We start from the raw sequence: 15,491 nt of genomic DNA on the forward strand, positions 1-15,491 counted from the left end.
GGGGGCCTGGGGAGTGGGCGCCCTAGAAGGGAAGGGTGGGCAGAGCAGGGGTGCTGATCCATATCCTAGCTGGTTCCTCTAGCCCCGAAGCAGTACTGCTGAAAGTGGTCCTCCCTGGGCCGCAGTTTCCCCGTTTGTAAAATAAGAGTAAGGCTGGGCAGAGGGAGGAGACCGGCTTCCCAGGGACACCTCCACCTGGCTGGGTGGCTGACCCGAATGTCCTGTAGGCTTGTGGCCTCTGACCAGGACCCGGGGGGAGCTGGGGGAGCGCGGTAACTCACAGTCCCTGTGCGCCCAGGCTCCTTGGGCTTCTAGGCCTCTGGAGAGAGGGGCAGGTGTGGCTGCTGACCTCAGACCTCCTGAGAAACCACGTGGGTAGGGGAAGCAGGGCGCGTGCTGAGGAAGGGGTAAAGGAATGGGAGGGGCTTTTTTAGCCTCTGGAAAAGAAGAGACTTCTGGAAAGACTCCAGTAGGCTTCAAAAGATGTGGGAGGTGTTTCTTACCTGTCCCAAGGTAAAGGCAGAGGGAAATGGACTGGCTTTGGTGCTTGGGGGATTTAGGTTGCTCCTAGGAAGAGCGTAGATGGAAGGAAGGGGCAGCTGAGGACAGCCAGCGGGATCGGGGTGGGGTGGGCAACGTACCACAGAGAGCAGCTACTGGTGCGTAATAACATAGACGGTCTGACTGATGACGGTTCAACTTACTATTTTTCAACTGTATGATGGTCAGAAAGCCCTATGCATTCAGTAGAAACCATACTCGGAATTTTGGTCTTCTCCCAGGCTGGCGGTTATGCAGTCCGATGCTGCGTGGAAGCGACGGCTCCCAGGCCGCCGCGAGACACACTTGCAATGACTGTGCCTGTCTCCCGTGTTCAGTACAGTATTCAGTACATTATGTGAGCCATTCAACACTTTATTCCACAGTAGGCTTGGTTCAGATGACTTTTGCCGGCTGTAGACCAGTGTAAGTGTTCGCGTTCAAGGGGGGCTAGGCCAAGCCCGTGCCTTGTGCTGGGTTAGATGGAGTACACGCGTGTTCGACTTGACGATATTTTCAACTCACGGTGGGTTTATTGAGACATAACCCCATCATAAGTTGGAAGATTTGTAGTAGCTGTCACTTTATTATGTGTCCAGGCCTGCCTTGTGCTATTTTGCCGAACTGTATTATACACTGATTATTGTATGATGTTGGGGCCCCTGCCAGGCTCCAGGCTCTGTGCTAGACTCGGGGGCTACCATGATGAGCAAAAACAGGTATGTTTCCACAGTGCCCTGGGGTGGGGAGTGTTGGGTGGGTTTTCAGGCTCCTGGGCCTGAAATACATGATTTACAAATCACGTAAAGGTATCTTTACCAACTGTGATAAGTACCCCGAAGGCCAAGTTTAGAGTGTCCTAAGAATGTAAAACAGGCACCTATTATAAAGTCTGGAGTGTTACTGGAAGGCTCATCCTTTCATATTGGGTTTTCTTATTTTACTGAGGAGGAAATGAGTTCAGAGGTTAAGTTACTTAAGATGGCACAGCAGTTGATGGGGCAGAATTTTCTTTCGCAGGTACCCAGGTCTGTCTGACCTCTGATAACTTTTCTCTCAACCACCTGACTCTAGGAGTATCCTCGGCTATATGACAACTTAATGGATACTCTGTTATTTCATCTTCATGGGCACTGGTGAGACAGGGATTCTTATACCCATTATACGAATGAGGAGAAAGAAGAAACTCAGAATTAATTAACTTGCTTAAGGTCACACGCGTCGGCCGGTGGCAGAGCAGGAATTTGAACCCAGGTTGGGGAACCCAACAGCCTCTACCACTGACCACCCACCATCCCCCGGTTGTCCTGCAGAGGTGAAGCCACCTGTTCTCCCTTCTCTCCTCGTTTAGTTTTATCACATGCAGCTTTTGCTCTACACTCAGAGAAAGGAGAGCGGGATGGTGAGGGTCCAGAGCTTGGCGCTGACCCTTTACGAGGGACTCTCCTCTCTGTGGGTAGGGAAAGGGGCTGCTCTCTGAGCTGGCCTGTGCTCCAGGAACTCGAGAGGGAGGGAAGGAGGAGCCCATCAGGTCTGGGCTGTTGCTTCTCCATCGACAAATGGGTCCCGAGAGACCAACCAAGAGCCAGTGCCCGAAGTTGAGGCAGACGCCTGTGGAAATGGAAGGGGCCTTGTCTGGGCAGCAGGATCTGGCAGGATTTGGGGAGCACCACACCCTGGTGAACAGACTGGACACCTCCAAGCCAGCTTGGCTGGTCCCTAGGAGTCATTTTTTGTTGGGGGCGGGGCGGGGGCTGTGCCAGAGGCCAGGGTGAACCATGGGGAGCCCCGGGGGGGCAAGCTCCCCAATATAAAGATAATACCCAGTGCCCAGCTGGAGGTACTCTTGGGGGTTAAGTATTGGGGGTTAAGTATGGGTAAAAAGGCCATCAGCGCTCAAAGGGAGATGTCCGAATGCAGCACTTTCCAACAGAGCTACAGTGCGAGCCTCATGCTTAATTTTAAATTCTCCAGTAATCACATTAAGAAATGTAAAAAGAAACAAGTGAAAACAGTATTTTATTTAACTCCATGTATCCAGAACATTATAATTTCAACATATAATCAATAACCATCTGTTAATGAGGTAGGTTACATTCCGGTTTTCATCCTAAGCCTTGGAAACGGGGGGTGCAGTGCATGGGAACTGGCCGGGTTGCCAGCTCTGTGGCTGCAGGTGATGAGCGGCTCTGGGGGTGGGCAGTGCAGGCCTGGAGTTCATTAGGGCTGTTAATCACCTCCTCTGCCTTCACCTTCAGCCCAGGGTGGGGGGGGGCGGCTGGGGATGGCCGCTCAGCCTCTTGCTCTGGGGAGGCAGGGGCCCGAACCACCCAGGCTCCAAGCGTGAGCCCTGCTGCGCCTCTGGGGTCTCTGGGCTGCAGTGGGAGACAGGCTTTGAGGTAGGAGCTGGAAGGCCACGAAGTTGGGCCAGGATGGAGGCGAAAACCTCTTAGGACCCGAGTGGGGCGCTAGGGGGCGACCTGGTGGCCTGCCCACGCCCGGCTGAGCAGTGGGTGTGGGACGAGGTGGCGCGGAGCGGCCGGGGATCACAAGCCCACAGGCCCGCATTGTTCGCCTGTCACACTTCCTTTGGCTTTATTGCCTTTGTCCAACACCCTATTGTCTGGTTTCCTTTTGTCCCGCTTTCAGCCCCGCTGCCTTTTATTTTCCAGCCAGCCTGGTTGTTTTCATTTCTTTTGTCTGAAGTTCCTGAGAGGAAGGTTTTATTTTCAGCGGTTTGATTAATTCACAGCTTGAGCCCGGGGCTTGTTTGTTATGTAATTGCTGCCCTCAGCTTCGGGATAATACCCCCTCCCCGCCCGCCCCGCCCCCACGGCCCCCGCCGGGGCCCTGGCTAGGCGCCCCTCCCTGGGCCCGGATGGGCCGGGCCGGCCGCTTCCTGGACGCCGGCCAGGCCTCTGCGTGGTGAGAGGGGACTCCGGGGCCGGACCCCGGAGCCGGATCCCCGAGCCTTTTCTCCCGGGCCAGCGTTCGTAGGGTCGGGGCTGCCTGCTCTCCTCATCCTGCAGTGCCCGGTCCGGGGTCCCGTGCCGGCCCACAGGGCACCCCGCCCTTTGCAGAAGTCGGCTCGGGTCTAGATGGCATCAAACCAAACACACCTTACTCAACTGTAACGTCCCTTCCGCGGTTTAATATAAAATAACTGCACGGGGACTCCTGTATCCCGCGCATGGCCTCACTCTGTTACAACAAACATTTTGTTGTACGGAGTTGATGCGATATATACCACTACACCTGCAATTCCGTTTTAGGGGATGTTTTGCTATATCTGATTTTTTTTTTTTTTTTTTTTTTTCCTTANTGCCTTACATTCCCCTCCTAAAAATGTAATGCCCGTGCAAAAATTTTTAGATTTTTATTTAACAGTGCTTCTCAAACTAGCGGGTATCAGAATCACCTGTAGGGCTTGTTAAACTACATTCCTGCTCTACCCACAGAATTTCTGATTTGCGGGTGACCCATGACTACCACGCAAGCCCCCAGGCCATGCCTGGACTGTGGGTCCCTCGTAGGGACTGCATTTCTGCAGTGTTTGTTTTAACAAGGGGTGCTTACTAGTGCCACGCAGTGTTCTAAACAAGGAGATTTTAGCAGTTCCTAGTTCTCGGGACTGCCCATTTTACAGATGAGGAAACGGGTGTGGAGAGGCTCAGTAACTGACCCAAGGTCACGTAGCGGGTGTAGGACCTGCGGATACCTGGAACCTGCTGCTGGGTGTCCCCACTGGTCTTGGCACAGTGACTTTGGACGGGGAACAGGTCCGCTGGGGGCCTCTGCTGCTTTGCCTCTGAGCCTGGCATGACCACCGGCGCTCACCTCCCCCTCCGTCCCACTCCTGGTGTCCCAGGCCGTGGTGAGGGGGCGTGCAGAGGCTGCTTACGGCTGGGATTGCAAATGCCTACAGGGGCCAATGAGAGAGACTTTATTTTTTTTTTAAGATTTTATTTATTTATCCAACAGAGAGAGAGAGACAGCCAGCGAGAGAGGGAACACAAGCAGGGGGAGTGGGAGAGGAAGAAGCAGGCTCATAGCAGAGGAGCCTGATGTGGGGCTCGATCCTACAACGCTGGGATCACGCCCTGAGCCGAAGGCAGACGCTTAACCGCTGTGCCACCCAGGCGCCCCCAATGAGAGAGACTTTAAATGAGAGACACCATCTAGATAAAGAAAAATATCTTTGTTCAAGCCCTACATCTCTCACCTGTTATTTATTTTCCTACTTTTGGTAGATACATGGATATAAAAAATAGTTAACTTTTATTTTTAAGAGGAAAAAAAAAAGATAAATGTATATATAGGGTAGTTGACACTTGCTCCCCCTTTTGGGGGGCAGTAGGGAGTGGTAGAGACTAAGGAAAATAGGCCTGTCCATACGGGGCACCTGCTACTTAATTCCAGCCAGTTGTCGCCACAATTTTGACTTTGCTGGGCTCGGAAACTGCCAGTTGACCATCTCTGCCCTCCTTTGGTGGACCATTCAGCCAACCAGCTCCAACATGGCAACAGGCAGGGCCTGCTGAAGGCTGGGCCCAGTTGGCCGTAGACCTCCTATTTAAGAAAAAAAAAAGCACAGGACCAAAGAATCTTTTTTTTCTCTTTTTTTTTTTCTACCGTGGGCTCCAAATGGAAGTTTGCATTTGGTGAGGGTGGAGATGCTGTGTCCACAGCATTGGTTTCCCTCTGCTTCTCCTCCAGGATGTCCATGAGGAGCCCTGGCTCTGCCCAGCTGGCCCCGGATGGCGTTGGCACCATGGTGAACTGCACCGTCAAGTCGGAAGGGAAGAAGGAGCCCTGCCATGAGGCCCTCCAGGGCTCGGCCACCGCAGCTGAGCCCCAGCCTGGAGACCCAGCCCGGGCTCCCCAGGATGGTGCTGACTCCCAAGCTCCAGCCCAGGTGCCTGGCACTTTCCCCGGGGCTCCTGGGTCAGTGTCCCCACTTTGCCTCCATAGCCCACACCCACCCAAGGCCTCTCCTTGAGTCTGGGCAGGCACCCAGTCCCCTAGCTAGGCCAGACAGGAGGCAGAACCTGTCTGTCTCCGGGGCAAGACTTCGGTGGGTGGGGAGGGGCTGCCAAGTCGAGTCAGGCCACCTGTCTGAGTGGTCCGTGGTTTTCGCTCCTACGCGTGCTCACCTGATACTGACTGCTCACCCGTGTGTGACCATCCTTACCTCGGAGGACTGGTTGGAGAGACAGGATACATCTGCTCAAAGTGTATTTACCATATGATTTGAGAAAATCAGCCTTATTACCCAAGTCTGAGATCAGCCGCTGTTAAAGACCGCACGATCCCTTATCCTTAAATGAAGGCGTTCCGAACTCCATGAGCAGGAAGGACTCGCGGTTCTTAAAAATCCCGATTCCACGCAAGAGCTGTAAAAAGGGGAATGTGTAATTAAAACCAAATGAATGAAAATGAGACTTTTAGGGCCCCGAGGAGGTATCCAACCTGGAGGCGTCTGGGAGAGGTTAGAGGGGTCGGGGTAGTGATGAGGGAGACTTCCTGGAGGAGCAAGGCCTTGAGATAGGCCTTACAGTGGAGAGGACTCTGGTGAGAGTTGGGGGTGGTGGTGTCCCAAGGAGGAGTGAGGTGGGGGGGTCCCCAGGAGTCACCCACCCAGCTGCAGGTGTGGCTGTGTGCAAGGGAGTGATGATTAATAGCTCACTCGCCATTTGACTGCCGCAGCGAACCTCGCTCACGTGCATTCACTTCCTTGATCCCAGCAACAATCCTGACCGGGGAGGTATTAATATTTCCATTTTCAGAAGAGGGAAATAAGTCCGGTTCAGAGAAGTTCAGAGTCTCATGCGGGATCAAGCGCCTCGTGAGTCAGTGAGCCGGGACTGAAATCCAGGGCTCTGGTCTGCAAACCTTTTGTGCCCTCGCTGTATCTAGCAAAGCCAGAGCAAAGGCTGGGAAGGTGGGGAGGGAGAGCCCTACCCGGGGGGCCGGGTGCACGTCCCCAGGCTGCTCCATACCCCTGCAGTCTGCCCTCTTCTCTTGAGGGTGACAGTGACATTCAGTGTGTATTGTAGGACTGCAGCTCCCCCAAGAGCAATGGGTCCCCAGAACCCAGGAGACCAGGAGCTTCTGAGGCCGCCTCTGGAAGCCAGGAGAAGCTAGACTTCAGCCAACATTTAAAAGAAGGTAAGCTGTCTTGGGGTGCCTGGGTGGCTCAGTTGTTAAGCATCTGACTTTGGCTCCGGTCATGATCTCGGGGTCCTGGGATTGAGCCCCACTTCGGGTTCCCTGCTCTGCAGGGAGTCTGCTTCTCCCTCTGCTTTTCCCCCTGCTTGTGCTTGCGCATTCTCGCTCGCTCGCTCGCTCTAATAAAATCTTGGAGAAAATAAAACTAAAACAAGGCGAGATGTCTGCCCCGGTTAGAGGTGGGCATGGGGCGGGCGGTGTTGGGACTGACTGCTGTTCTTTATCCCTTTGGCATCTTCTAGTTGTGCCCGCCATCGAGAAGCTGTTGTCCAGTGACTGGAAGGAGAGGTTTCTGGGAAGGAGCTCTGTGGAAACCAAAGATGTCAAAGGTGAAGGCCCATGTGGGTAGGCAGGGGAGGGTGTCTGAACTCTTTCCCTTCTCCCAGCCTGGCCATGCAGTCTGGGCCTGTAGGGCAATTGGGGGGGCTCTTGATGTCCCCTCCTACCTGGCCTGTGCCCCTCTGGTTCCTGCCCAGCCCGGGGGGTCAGCACCATCCCTCCCCTGGGGACTGAGTATTCAGTCTGGCCTGTGTGGCAGGAGAGGCCTGATGGGAATCATGTTCTGTGAGTATGGGTTTGGACTCTTAACCAGGGACCCTTGCGACCTCAGGCATGTCACTGCCACTTCCCAGATCTATCTATCTATATCAGAGGAGCTGGGTGCGCCCTTTCCCTGCTGAAGACTAATTCTAGGCCACCAGGACCTCACTAAGTGAATTCAAGGGCTGCTGCTTGGTTCGTGAGTGTGGCTGTTTTCCCAGTGTGGTCGGTCACACCCCCAGGAGGAGCTTTAAGACCATACCAATGCCCAGGCTTCACTCGGCCTGCGGAATGAGAACCCCAGGGGAGGGGGCCTGGGCGTGTGTATTTTTCAAAGGCTCCCGAGTGATTTTTTGAGACGGGTGGTCTGCAGCCTGGCCCAGCAGTGTCCTTCATGAGCTCAGCAAACCGAAGGGCAGGGAGGTCAGTTACTTGCCCAGTCACCCCCGGACAGGATGGGTTGAAGTGGGAATTTGAACCCTTGGGTCCCCGTGCCTCCTGTGTCTTGCTCCAAGGCCTGAGCAGTGTGTCTCACTGGCCCCTCCTGTGGGATAGTTCTCTCTGCTGACCCTGCAGCTTGGGGCACTTGAGAACATCCGAGAAGGGATGCGGGACTGAGATGTCCCACTGTCGGCATTTCCAGGGGCTGGAAGCAGCAGCTGTGGGTGGGAACCTTCTAGGGCAGCTGGTTTTCAGACAGCAAGCAAGCTCCCTCCGGGGCAAGGGTCGTGTCTCCATCCTTTCTGTCACTCAGCCCCTAACAGGGGCCTGGGAACTAGCAATTGCCCAATGAACTCAGATGAGTGGGTGGATGCACAAGTGGACAGATGGACAGAAAAACAACAATTCTCACTGGTGGCTGTTTTACCGTGGAGCAGGGACCCAGGAGAGCCTGGCGGAGAAGGAGCTCCAGCTCCTGGTCATGATTCACCAACTGTCCACGCTGCGGGACCAGCTCCTGACGGCGCACTCAGAGCAGAAGAACATGGCTGCCATGCTGTTCGAGAAGCAGCAGCAGCAGATGGAGCTGGCCCGGCAGCAGCAGGAGCAGGTAGGTCCCGCTTGGTATCTGGCTGTCTTGCTAGGGGAGAGGGGGTCTATCAGGGCCTGGAGGGGAGCACTTGGGGGGGCAGGCCTGGCTAGTGCAGGCCAAGGCGGTGGGGGGTCAGGTCAGGGAGGGGCCGTGGGCAGGGGCCCCAGGAACCCATGCCTGGCTGTTCGTCAGCCCTATGGGGGCAGGGGAGCGGAAGGGGCTTGCGGGGCTCGGGCTCAGTGTGGGAGCAGCCGGCTGCTTCCTGCGCCACCTCCCGCCGTGGCCTCTGAGGGGAGTGCGAGCTCCCTACCAAAGGAGAATGCACCCGAAGGTGGACTGCTCTGCTCCTAGCCCTGGCCGGGGCGCGCCGGTGCGGACGGTAGGGTGCGGTGGGCCCAGGCTGGGGCTAACATCCGTGCCACCCGCTCTCCCCTGCTGCCAGATCGCCAAGCAGCAACAGCAGCTCATTCAGCAGCAACATAAGATCAACCTCCTTCAGCAGCAGATCCAGGTAGGGTGGGGTGGCCAGAGGCCAAGGGGCTGACGCCAGCCCAGACGCGCCGGGGACAGGCAGGGACAGGGTATGGGTTAAGCAGAATCACTCGGGCATGGCCCCGAGGAGGAGCCCATTTCTGCTCTGGCCCCATACCCCCATCTTCTTCCTCTGTGTTAAGAGAGGGGCTGAGCTGAGGGCAGCTAGCCGGAGGTGATGTGGGGTCCTGTGGAGCCTCTCGAAGACTGGCCCTGTCCCGGTCCCCTCACCTCCCGTGTCTGGGTGCACACTCCGTGTCCGGGCTGCGCTGTGTTGGGCCCCCAGGGCTCACACCGGGTTTCTTTGCTCTCAGCAGGTCAACATGCCTTATGTCATGATCCCGGCCTTCCCCCCAAGCCACCAGCCTCTGCCTGTCACTCCCGATTCCCAGCTGGCCTTGCCCATTCAGCCCATCCCCTGCAAACCAGGTGAGTGTGGGTGGGGGGCGCGGCCTCTAGCGGAGGCTGTCCTGAGGTCCTGGAAGGAGCCCTGGACCACGCTCGTGCGCGCATTCCTTTGCAATGTGGCCTTCCTGGGCTCGCTTTTGGATCTGTGCAGTGGAAGAAGAATCCCTTCTTTCTGAACTTCGCTGGGAGAGTGGAAAGCGATAGCACCTGAACGCTGTGAAGTACTGCAGACGTAAGCGGATGTGGCCAGTCTAGAGGCCGTGTCCCCAGCCCTGGTACCTTTCCTGGGCCAGAACAGTCCTATGGTGGACAGCCACTGGGGTGTCTACATTTCCCAGACTCGTGCTCCTGTCTCTACCCCAGCTGTGCCCCTTCGGCCCCGCCACTGAAACTCAGCTAATGCAGACTGACCACCAGCCACCTGCTAGACGCTGTGTTGTCAGCTGGCCACCCTGTGAGAAAAATGGACTTTGAGCACCAGGAATTTAGGGTCTGGGGAGGGAAAAAGGATGCTGGGGACTGGGGAGTCTGGGAAGGCTTTTTGAGGAGGTCAGAAATTAACTGGGGCCCAGGAGGTGGACTGTGGGGGTGAAGCTGGGAGCTGAGGGTGGAGGGCAGTCCGAGGCGGAGGCCCTGGCGCCTGAGGCCAGAAGCTGCAGGGGAGCGCATGACCGCGTGGTCATGGGACAGGAGGGTGAAGGCATTTATTTTGTAAAATGCAGACATGCTTGAACGATTGAACGGAGGGTGTGTTGTCATACAGTGGGTGATGGGGAACAGAGAGGGATGGGTACCAGCCGGAGCGTGGACCAGTGAGGGGCTGCTGAGGGGTTTCTGGGGACAGCATGACATATTGCGCTTGGGCAGAGGTGGTGGGACAGAAGCACAAATGGAATTCATAGGCCATGATCATGGATTCCTTGTGAAAGGTCATGGGACAGAGCAGGGATGTTGCCCATAGTTGCCCTAGGAGTGGGGACAGCTTTTAGGTCGAGCTCCCCCCTCCCCCCCGTCCGCCCTCCCTGTTCGGTGAGAGCAGGGAGGTGAGTCCCATGGGCCTGCCCTCAAAGCCTGTGTGCTACGTGGGTCACCAATTCTGCTCCTGCCTCGTTCTACACCAGGCACTCGGGCAGGGCGGAGCAGGATGCACGAAGGACTGAAAAAGTCAGGCCCTACCTTCCAGGAAGTTTCCAACTGGGGAGGTAGGGAGACTGGGAAGGGGGAGTAGGCCAGCAGCACAAACCTGTTGCAACTCCCGGTGAATAAAGCTGCGGGAGTGAGGAGGGCAGGGCCTGGGGGCGTTGGGGTGCACCTGACCCCATGCTTTCTGGACAGGGGAGGCAGGAAATAAGCCATGGAAGACCTCACCTGCTTTTTTAGCTCTAGAATCCTAGTAAGCAGGGGGCCCAGATGCTTCCAGAGGGCCCTTCCCCAAGCCGAGTGCATGACGCCCCTCCCTAGCTCGCAAGCCCTAGATGGTGCCCTGTCGCCTACGGCATGGAGGCTACAAACTCCCAAGGTTGCCCGTCACGGGCCAGTCTCCTTTCCCACACCTTGGCTGTCACCCCACTGCTCCCCCTCCGCCTGCCCACCCACAGCCACTAGCCCACCTCTTGCCGCTTCCCCCCCCCCAAAAGCCTGCTCTGGCCACCCCAACTGGAACCAAGTTCTCGGGTGTGTTACCCATGCAGCCCGGGCTGCCACCGGTGTGTGGTTAGTGACTTGTGTACACAGCTTAGCTCTCCACCTGAACTCCCGGCTCCTTGATGTGGGGCCGGGTGGAGGGCGAGTGAGGTGGGCCGGGTAGAATGGAGAGGGTGGGTGCCGCGTAAAGGGGAGAGGATGGGCTGTGGACTCTCGAGGACCCAGGTACACAGGTCCCTGTTCCCATTTCTGAGCTATGTGGGCAACGCTTTTTGTCTCCGGTCTCTGTTTCTCTGTAAAATGGGGTGATGTGCTGAGCGCTTGCTGTATGCCACACGCTAGGGATGATTGTGAGCTGGGAGGAGACAGGCTGACACAGGGCGCGGCTTTCGTACCCTGCGTGTCGAAGGTACAGAACACAGGTCTCCGTAGAGCAGATACCTGTCCTCATGTCACCATGCGGTAGGAACCCGAGGCTCCGTGGGTTGGGAAGGGCAGCAGGGGATGAGGGCGTGGGAGGCCTTCGGCGCTCCGGGGCTGGGGAGAGCCTTGGCTGGAAGTGAACTGGGCCAACTGTAAGCCTCTGTCCCCTTGGTGCTGCGGGACCTCGTCAAGCAGGCCGTCTGCTGTTCTGTGCTCATCCAGGACTTTTCCCCTTGCCGCCTTTTCCACAGTGGAGTACCCCCTGCCGCTGCTGCACAGCCCACCTGCCCCCGCGGTGAAGAGGCCCGGGGCCATGGCTGCCCACCACCCCCTGCAGGTACCCTCCCCCCCGGCCTGGGGTGGCTGGGCTGCCTGGGGGGGGTCCCCCGTTCTTGTTCACTTGTTCCTGTCATCTCCTTGTCTGTTCCCGGGATGCCTGTCTTGCTCGCTGTTACCATGTGTCCCCTCTGTCCCTCCATGGCGGTCTCCTTTGGTGTCTTGGCCTCTGATCTCTGGGTCTCCCTCAGGAGCCCTCCCAGCCCCTGAACCTCACGGCCAAGCCCAAGGCCCCCGAGCTGCCCAATGCCTCCAGCTCCCCCAGCCTGAAGATGAACAACTGTGGACCCCGCCCCCCCAGCCACGGGGCCCCCACGCGGGACCTGCAGGCCAGCCCACCCAGCCTGCCACTGGGTAAGCTTTCCGCCAGGAGGGCATCCTACGACCCTGGGCACGTCCTTCCTTTCTGTGGGTTACAGTTTCTGGAAAACAAGGGTTAGCCCTGCTGTCTTTGGCCTCTTTTTAGTTTCCACACTTAGTGTCTCAGAATCTCCCCTATTTCCTATCCCCCACCAGATCTGACTGGGCACCCCCGCATCAGGGATCCAGGCCACCAAGTTGCACAATTTCAGGGAGATTCTCCGTTCTAGTCTACGGGCCCGTGGCGCAACAGCCAATGTAAACAGCGCCCCCTTGGGGACGTGCAGGGCAGAGGGGCAAGAGGATGCAACCCACAGGAGTGGCTTGGTGTGAACAGGGTTGATCCCCTCCGCTCCCCCTCATCCTCCCCTCTTTTCCCCTAGGCTTCCTTGGTGAAGGGGACGCTGTCACCAAAGCCATTCAGGATGCTCGACAGCTGCTGCATGGCCACAGTGGGGCCTTAGAGAGCTCCCCCAATGCTCCCTTCCGCAAGGTAAGGCCCCCCCACTCCCCTGCACCGGGGTGGAAGACTCAAGTCTGAGGCCACCAGAGGGAGGAGTGAGGGAGGGCAGTTGGGTGATACAGAAAAGCCGATGTACAGATTTCCTCTGTTAACCCCAGGACCTCATCAGCTTGGACACGTCCCCGGCCAAGGAGCGGCTGGAGGACAGTTGTGTGCACCCCCTCGAAGAAGCCATGTTGGGCTGCGACATGGATGGTGAGGACCCCGGGCTGGTGGGGAGGAGGGCCCTCCTCTGCAGCCCACAGATTCTCTCCCTGATGCCTTTTCTCCCATAGTCTGCCTCTGGAGTCCTGTCATGTGTCTGTCTCTTGTCAGTCTCTGGGTCCCGGGCTGGGCCTCTGCTGAGGTCCTGCTGCTGGTGTCCATGGAGGCCGTGGGAGCCTCACCATCGCCCCCTAGTGGTCAAGTAGGGGATGACTCTGCCTGCCAGGGAGGCCTCTCCTTCCTTACTCCCAGAGGAGCTGCCCTACCTGCTGACAACACCCCTGTCCCCCAGGCTCCCGCCACTTTCCTGAGTCCCGCAACAGCAGCCACATCAAGAGGCCCATGAATGCCTTCATGGTGTGGGCCAAGGACGAGCGAAGGAAGATCCTCCAAGCCTTCCCAGACATGCACAACTCTAGCATCAGCAAGATCCTTGGTAAGGGCCGGTGGGTGGGGTGTCTGGCGGCTCTCAGGGCTCCAGGAGACAGCTGTCTCCTTGCTGGGTGGCAGTCCCCATCATCCTGACCTTCAGAGGAGTCTGGGGTACAGGGGTCAGGCAGGATATGGGGAGGCTAGGTCCTGGGGTCTTGTATCATTGTAGGGCTCTTCGGTTAGCACCTGCACCAAGAACTCAGGCATGCGCGCATGTGCGCGCACAAGTACACAGGCTTTAGCCCTTGATCTCTCCCTAACCTGTTCTACTGTTTGTCCAGACCCTTGAAACTCTGGCTGTGGTAGGAAACGGGAAGGATTGGTGTTCTTGGGCTTTCATTAGAAAGGTTTTTTTAAATATTTATATATGTATCATTTTTTTTTAAAAGTTTTATTTATTTAATCTCTATACCCAACATGGGCTCGAACTCAGGACCAAGAGTCAGATGCTCTTCTGACTGAGCCAGCCCGTGCCCTGGTAGAAAGGGTTTTTAAAAATTCTATGTCCTGATTGGAGATCAAGGAGGGATGTAGGGCAGGGCAGGTGGGGCTGGAAGTTGGCAGTTGTCTTCAAGATGGAGGCTTCTGTCTCTGTCAACCAAGACAGCTGACAAGGTATTTTGTCATAAGCTGGGCGGGGGGGGGGCGGCTATCTGTTGTTGGGGGCCTGGGGCTGGCTGTTCTTTTGTTTATGCATATCATGCAGACCAGAGGCCTCCCAGAAGTTGCTGGGTAGTTCAGGCCGTGGTTGCTCAGCACAGACACCCACACACGTGCCAGCTTCAGTCATTCATTCGCTCAGTGGACCTCCAAGGAGCACCCTTGGTGGGCCGGGTCCTCGCTAAATGCTGGCGCATAGATCACCTCATGGCTTCACCTGGGGACCCAAGTCCTGGGGCCTGCGGGGGGCTGGGGGTGGTGGGCAGAGCCCCGCACTGACGGCCCGCCCGGGGGCTGGGCCAGGCTCCCGCTGGAAGTCCATGACGAACCAGGAGAAGCAGCCGTACTATGAGGAGCAGGCGAGGCTGAGCCGGCAGCACCTGGAAAAGTACCCCGACTACAAGTACAAGCCCCGGCCCAAGCGCACCTGCATCGTGGAGGGCAAGCGTCTCCGGGTGGGCGAGTACAAAGCCCTGATGAGGACCCGGCGCCAGGACGCCCGCCAGAGCTACGTGACCCCGTGAGTCGGGCCTCCCCGGGTGGTGGTGACGGGGCGCACATCCCCGGGCCGCGAGCGGCTGGTGCTGGTGGGTGGCGGCCTCTGTGTGCGGCTCGGCGTGCACGTGTGTGTGGGCATTATGTGCGTCTCCCTGGGCCCCCCCGTGGGGCTGCAGGGGTGTAGGGTATAGGTTTGTACCTGACTGGGGTGCACTGGCTGCGTGGACCTGGAGAAAACCGCACCTGTGAGTCACAAACTCCGTGAAGAGGTGCAGGGCTACGACAAACGGAGGTGCTTGTTACCCAGGGGGTGCCTGACTCGACAGAGCCAAGCACCGGCGTGGGTTCTTGTGAGCGGGAACCCCCCTGGGGCATTTAAGTCTCTAACTGCCTAACACGGGATCACACACACGATCCGCCGGGAATATCCGTGTGCTGGCCTGTAGCGGACCATGAACGTGGCCATCCGAAGGCAGGCCCGGGGGCTCTGTGTGTGTATCAGAGCTGAAAGCATGTTGGTGGGGTGGGAGGGCATGCCCCAGAGTGGCCCAGGGGTACAAAGTGAGGGTCCCTCTGTAAGCCTGCCTCTTCCCTGCAGCCCCCAGGCCGGCCAGCTACAGATGAGCTCCGACATCCTGTACCCTCGGGTGGCAGGCATGCCCCTGGCTCAGCCCCTTGTGGAGCACTACGTGCCCCGGAGCCTGGACCCCAACATGCCTGTCATCGTCAACACCTGCAGCCTCAGGGAGGAGGGGGAGGCCACGGAAGACCGGCACTCGGCGGCGGAGGGCGAGCTGTACCGGTACAGCGAGGACTCGGACTCGGACGGCGAGGAGAAGAGCGACGGCGAGCTGGTGGTGCTCACGGACTGATACTCGCGGGGTGGGCCTGGCCCTTCACCCACGGGCGCAGCCGGCCGGCCTGGACTGTGTTGGTACTTGGACTTGGGCCTGCCCGGGAGAGGGGCGCAGCCGTGCACTTGTAGATAGCCTCCTGAGGGGAGATGCCCCCCCGACTCCCGCCCGTGGCCGCGCCCAAGGAGCTGCTGGCTTTGCTGGGCAGGAGCTAGAGAGTGGTCGGGGCCGAGTGCCTCGGCCTGTGGGGCTCATGGCCAGCGGACACTGTATGACC

At 57.7% G+C, this 15,491-nt stretch overlaps 1 protein-coding gene across 2 annotated transcripts; it reads left to right on the forward strand.

Annotated features, from left to right (window-relative positions):
* Positions 1–5,256: 5,256 nt before the first annotated feature.
* On the forward strand, positions 5,257–15,378 carry SOX13 (SRY-box transcription factor 13). Of its 2 annotated transcripts, none has more exons than XM_034667102.1 (13): positions 5,257–5,455; positions 6,597–6,708; positions 7,011–7,097; positions 8,187–8,359; positions 8,784–8,852; positions 9,187–9,301; positions 11,599–11,684; positions 11,875–12,037; positions 12,427–12,536; positions 12,665–12,761; positions 13,063–13,206; positions 14,166–14,382; positions 14,959–15,378. In XM_034667102.1, the coding sequence occupies exons 1-13, from the start codon at positions 5,258–5,260 to the stop codon at positions 15,230–15,232; spliced, it is 1,845 nt and encodes a 614-aa protein (XP_034522993.1). In that variant the 5' UTR covers position 5,257; the 3' UTR covers positions 15,233–15,378. The 2 variants fall into 2 exon arrangements, with proteins under 2 accessions (XP_034522993.1, XP_019654096.1); XM_019798537.2 differs by having other exon boundaries at positions 9,190–9,301.
* The last annotated feature ends 113 nt before the right edge of the window (positions 15,379–15,491 follow it).

Source organism: Ailuropoda melanoleuca, chromosome 8 (genome assembly GCF_002007445.2).
Source record: "Ailuropoda melanoleuca isolate Jingjing chromosome 8, ASM200744v2, whole genome shotgun sequence".
Classification (NCBI taxonomy): domain Eukaryota; kingdom Metazoa; phylum Chordata; class Mammalia; order Carnivora; family Ursidae; genus Ailuropoda; species Ailuropoda melanoleuca.

What these genes read in the sequence shown, in the direction of transcription:
- SOX13 (XM_034667102.1), top strand. Translation starts at nt 5,258, where the DNA reads ATGTCCATGAGGAGCCCTGGCTCTGCCCAGCTGGCCCCGGATGGCGTT. An exon ending in TCCTTCAGCAGCAGATCCAG is followed by an intron (nt 8,853 to 9,186) that starts GTAGGGTGGGGT and finishes CTTTGCTCTCAG; the next exon opens with CAGGTCAACATGCCTTATGT. An exon ending in CGCCAGAGCTACGTGACCCC is followed by an intron (nt 14,383 to 14,958) that starts GTGAGTCGGGCC and finishes TCTTCCCTGCAG; the next exon opens with CCCCCAGGCCGGCCAGCTAC.